The following is a 6,046-nucleotide window of genomic DNA, read 5'->3' as shown; positions in this document are numbered from 1 at the left end:
ACATTAGGACACAACCATTGATGAGATAACCTTAAGGACATAGCCATATTAAGGGGCACAGCATTTGATGAAATAATCTCTAGTTATGTTCCCTTTAGGTGCAGTTGGATCCACTGCACGCATGGCTGCAGTCGGTAGTGGTAACAGTAATTTGGATGCAACCAGCATCTGTTGCAGTCTTGCTCAAACAGCTACAGATGCACTCAACACCACCACAAGATCACCGGCTGTAAATGCATTAAATGTCGGTATATACTCGGGTCTGGTTGCAGTGTTAGGTTTGCTTACGTTGCTCACCAACTGCCTGCTCATTGTAGTCATAAGCCGATCTCCCAGCCTGCGGGGTTACGCGAACTACCATTTACTGAATCTCTGCTGCAATAACGTTCTCTTGTGCGTCTGTGCGTTCCTACTGTTTTCAACGATGATGACGGACGGGCAAACAGATCCACAGAATGGTTGCTTAGGTTCCATGTCTTCAAACCTTGCCTCATTGCACCTTCTTGGTGCAACCCCGACAAAGCTGAACATTACACCATCAGATCCTACAGCGTCAAGCCCCACACTGTCAAGCTTTCTACGATCAGATCCTTCAGTGTTAGGCCCCACAGTACCAAGTCTACATGTGTCAAGTCTTGCATCTACAACTCAAGTGTCAGATCCTGTGGCGTCGACCGTTGTGCCATCGGACCAAATGATGCTCAACTCTGCAAAAACATCAATGTGTGGCATCCAGTTGTTCATCTGCTCGAACTTCTTCCTGCAGTACTGCTTCGGGTTCATGTCAGTTAGCTATTACCACTGCTGGACACTGCACCGCCCGCTGGTCACTCTGCACAGGAGGCGAAAATTTATAATCTATTCTATTGCAACGTCCTGGCTCCTCTCAGCGCACTTGAGCGCTGCCCTAGTTGTTGTCTTCGTAGACGACCTCACTTGGAGGCTGTTCACACCATTGCTCATCTCTCAGACAAAATCTGCAACAGCAACGATGCCGACAACAACAGCGGCAATGGTAAACGCGACAAAAGCACCGACTCTAAATGCCAAACTGCGACACGGTGACCTCACGACGGCTCAACTCCTTATCATCTTTATCTTCCTGATGTTGTTCCTAGCCAGTTTTATTTTCGTGGTTGTCATTCATATAAACGTCTACTTCATGTTGAGAAATGGTGCCGCAAGGAGCGTCAGTTTTGAACTTGGTCTTTCGAAAACAAAGACGACGAGAAAGAACGAAGAAATGAAGAAGGAGAAGAAGGAGAAAAAATGGAAGTTAAAGAAGACAAACCAAATCAGACCTTATGGTATGATACTCAGTAACAATAAACCCCTAAATGAAACAACAAGCCCCCTAAGTCTCTGCAATGTTGTTTCCATCCACAAAAATATCGCAGATTCGTCAATTTTCATTGTGGCCACTCGGGAGAGCTATGCTTCGGCAATGTTGGGAAAAGCCAGACCAGAAGCACAACAGCTCCACCAACGTACCTCATCATGCTTATCCACATCGTCGTCGTCATCGTCGTCATCAACATCGTTGTCAGCGTTACCTTTGATAATACTACCATCACCACCGCCACCACCACTACCACTACAACAACAACAACAACAACAACAACAGCAGCAACCACCACCGCTACCGTCGGCACCGAAACCACAACCACTGCCGTCGCCGCTTTCGTTGTCATCGGTTTCGTTCCACGATGACGCCGATCGCAACTACAACAGTAGCAACAACAACAGTGTGTCAGGTGGTTGTAATGGCAATAGTTGTGTACATAATAGTGTACATGAGGATAATGGTGATTGTGATGGTGGTGGTGGTAGTAGTGGTGGTGGTGATAGTGGTAGTAGTGGTGGTGGTGGTGGTGGTAGTGGTGGCTTTGGTGGTAGTGGTGGTGATGGTTGTGGTGATGGTGGTAGTAGTGGTGGTCGTTGTAGTGATGGTGTTGGTGATGGTGGTAGTGGTGGTGGTGGTGGTGGTGGTGGTGGCTTTGGTGGTAGTGGTGGTGATGGTTGTGGTGATGGTGGTAGTAGTGGTGGTCGTTGTAGTGATGGTGTTGGTGATGGTGGTAGTGGTGGTGGTGGTGGTGGTGGTGGCTTTGGTGGTAGTGGTGGTGATGGTTGTGGTGACGGTGGTAGTAGTGGTGGTCGTTGTAGTGATGGTGTTGGTGATGGTGGTAGTGGTGGTGGTGGTGGTGGTGGTGGTGGCTTTGGTGGTAGTGGTGGTGATGGTTGTGGTGATGGTGGTAGTAGTGGTGGTCGTTGTAGTGATGGTGGAGGTGGTGATGGTAGTGGTAGTGGTGGTGATGGTTGTGGTTGTGGTGGTAGTGGTCATGGTGGTTGTGGTGATGGTTGTGGTTGTGGTGAAAGCAGCACGAATGCTTATGAAGAACGTCATCCATACAGCTTTCTGCCAAAGAAATCGGCCCTCGGGGCCAACAGAGCTCCTCGTTTCGATGACATCTCTCCTCTCAACTACACCAGCATTGCCAGCAACAACACCAACAAGAACAATACAACCACTACCAACAGCGCCACAACGACCACACTTGCCTCCCGTTCTAGCATTACCACTGCCACCTACCCCAATACCACCACCGCTACACACATTATCACCACTACTGCCATCCACCCCAACACCACTACCACCACCCACACCAACCCTGGCACCACCACTGCCACTCACATCCGTCGCAATACCACTGCTGTTACTAACTCCAATGCTATCATTACCACCACCAACACTACCACTATCGACAACACCATCACCGTCACCACCAACAACAATAACGGTGCCATCAGTAACAACAGCAACAAGACAAATAATATAATTAACACCAACACCAACACCACTACCATCAATACCATCCCCACTGTCACCGTCAACAATACCTACTCCACCACCACCACCACCACCACCAGCATCAACTGCACCAATGTCAATCTAAGCAGCGTGATGGCTACCAGTCACACCAAAACGGATGATGTCTCAATCCCTCCACTCAACAACTCCCGGACAAGCCTTCTCAAATGTACCATGAAAAACAACCTAATACTGGCCCTGTCTTTCTACATACTTACTGCACCATTACCATTCTGTACAGTGTTTCGGATGAAAATGCAGTTCCACCCGGGGACAAGCGATCCTCTAGGTAACTGGACTCTGCTCGTTGTTTACCTGTTGTTTCTCCTTAATGGGATTATCTGCCCTTTCTACTATTTCTTCTTCAGTAAACATGTCCGACATTGTGCTCTCCGACTGTTTGCAAAAGCCAAATTGAAATGGGCTAACTGCCGTGCCAGCTTTTGCTTTTCCTCCCTCCGTACCTGACAAGAATATATAACAGCATAGGTCTGAGCAGATTTTAGGTTTATTAAAATACATTTGTGACATCTTTCAACCACCAAAAACAAATTCACCACAGTTACCATGGAGAAAAAAAATTCTCTCTTATGGCAAAAGGAGTAAAAACACCATATCTGCCCAGTATTGCCAATTATCAGATTCCCACACGCAGCATTTCTAGCTCTTTAGCAGTTATCAGTGAGGAATACCAAAAAGAGACAACTCTAGACTTGATTAAAACTACAGCTTTAACTAGAACAGAGTCAACAGCATTGACTGAGTTGCACTATTTGATCCCCAGGTTAGGCGAAATTCAGAAGAATCAGCACTAAACAGTGTTTAGACACAAGCAAATTTTAGGCTTGTTAAAATATGTTTGTGACTCATCTCAACTTCTAAAGGCAAATTTACAGCAGTTACCATGGGGAAATATATTCTTTCTTATAACAAAACGGTGTAAAAACACCATATCTGCCCAAATAGGTCTGTTATAAGTCTTCAGACTCATTAGGCTAGAGGTTACTCCAGTTTCTATGGCCTTTAAGCGACCACCTCTTTGAGTGGAATGCCAGTCCATTGCTGCATTAACCATCCTGCAAGCTGCTGTTGGTACTCATCCTTGATTGAAAGGAGGGGCAATAACAAATAAAGGGTCAATAGAATAAAGTGGCTGTGTTGTTAAATGTTTGTAGCTGTGGTATTTCATCTAAGGAAGGCCCCTGTAAAGACATATAGTGCCAAAAAACACAGTATAATTCAAAGCTAGGTGAAAAAAAACCACATCGGAAATGAACAAGAATGATATATATATATTAATTCATTATTTACATTATTTACATTCAACAGATATTTGTCCTCATCTTGTTTGTTGTTAACACAACATTTCAGCTGATATACCCTCCAGCCTTTTTCAGGTGTCTTGGGGAAATTTTGAACCTGGGTTCTCGTTCCTAATGTATTTTCGATGTTGTTGTTGTTGTTGTTATTATTATTATTATTGTTCAGGTCACTGCCTGGAATCAAACTCGGAATCTTGGGGTTAGTAGCCCGCGCTCTTAACCACTACACCTTATGCCCGTATATATTGATATTTCACAGTATTTTCTGCTCATATAGGCATGGGGGTGTGGTAAGAAGCTTGCTTCCCAACCTCATGATTCCAGGTTCAATCCCACTGCATGGCAAGAGCAAGCCTTGTGAGTGGATAAGTACCAGTTGAACACTGGTGTTGATGTAATCAGCTTACTCCTCCTCTAAAAAATTGCCAGCCTTATGCCTAAATGTGATACTAAACTCTGCCAAGGTCAACTTTGCCATTCATCCTTTTGGAGTTGATAAGTACCAGTTGCGTACTGGGGTTGATGTAATTGACTTAGAACATCCCCTAAAATTATGCCTAAAAGTTTGATATGTTGGGGTCAACTTTGCCACTCGTCTTTTCAGGGTCGATAAAATAAGCCCCGACTGAGAGCTGGGGTTGATATAAATTACTCTCTTTTACTCTTTTACTTGTTTCAGTCATTAGACTGCGGCCATGCTGGAGCACCGCCTTTAGTCGAGCAAATCGACCCCTAGGACTTATTCTTTGTAAGCCTAGTACTTATTCTGTCGGTCTCTCTTTTGCTGAACTGCGTTTTTGATTTCAGATCCTGCATAGGACAACTTTACCTTTCATCATTTCGAGGTCAATAAGCTAAAGTACCAGTCAGTACAGAATACTGACAACTTCTCTGCTCCTAAATTTGCTGGCCTTGTGCTAAATTTTGAAACTGTAAAGATGGTGAGCTGGCAGAATTGTTAGCACCTCAGACGAAATGCCTGGCAGCATTTCTTCAGGCATTTTATGTTCTGAGTTCAAATCCCACTAACTTTGCCGTTGTTCATCCTTTTGAGTTCGATAAAATAGGTACCAGTTGTATACTGGTATCACTGTGAATGACTAAACTCCTTCCTCAAATTCCTGGTCTTGTGTTTATCTTACAAACTTTTATAATTATAACTTTTTACTTCTTAGATTTTTTGCCTTAAGATGAAGGAAAATGATTAAAAATTAAATTTCTTACAAAAGTCAATAAAATCATATTTGTTTGTTTTTGCTTATTTTTATTTTTTATTTTACATAATCTGAGGAAAGAAGGGACAACACCTATAGCTTCTGCTCTGCGCCCTAGTGTTAAAGGATGTACACACACAACAGAGTGTAAGCTCCCTGAGAAAAATGTTGGACATAAGAAGCATCAGATGTGGTGTGCAAGAGAGATGTTTGCGCTGGTATGCTCTATTACTCTTTTACTTGTTTCAGTCATTTGACTGTGGCCATGCTGGAGCACCGCTTTTAGTCGAGCTAATCAACCCCAGGACTTATTCTTTGTAAGCCTAGTACTTATTCTCTCGGTCTCTTTTTGCCGAACCGCTAAGTTACGGGGACGTAAACACACCAGCAACGGTTGTCAAGCGATGGTGGGGGAGACCAACACAGACACACAAGCACACATATATATACATATATATGACGGGCTTCTTTCAGTTCCTGTCTACCAAATCCACTCACAAGGCATTGGTCGGCCCGAGGCTATAGTAGAAGACACTTGCCAAAGGTGCCACGCAGTGGGACTGAACCCGGAACGATGTGGTTGGTAAGCAAGCTACTTATCACACGTACTACGGATGGATGAGATCTGTGTGAAGAAGTGC

The 6,046-nt window shown here is 44.4% G+C and overlaps 1 protein-coding gene across 1 annotated transcript in view; it reads left to right on the top strand.

Annotated features, from left to right (window-relative positions):
• The window catches only part of LOC149130183 (uncharacterized), a 20,202-nt gene extending 14,156 nt beyond the window's left edge, over positions 1-6,046 (top strand). The window contains exon 2 of the mRNA XM_089345934.1: positions 1-6,046. This exon is cut by the window's left edge and continues 3,347 nt beyond it. Within this exon, the coding sequence (XP_089202060.1) occupies positions 86-3,337 (3,252 nt within the window). The 5' untranslated portion in view covers positions 1-85 and the 3' untranslated portion in view covers positions 3,338-6,046.

The sequence above is a fragment of the Octopus bimaculoides genome, chromosome 30 (assembly GCF_046866305.1).
Source record: "Octopus bimaculoides isolate indiv1 chromosome 30, ASM4686630v1, whole genome shotgun sequence".
In the NCBI taxonomy this organism is placed as follows: Eukaryota; Metazoa; Mollusca; class Cephalopoda; order Octopoda; family Octopodidae; genus Octopus; species Octopus bimaculoides.
This window is presented reverse-complemented; position numbering and strand designations above follow the sequence as displayed.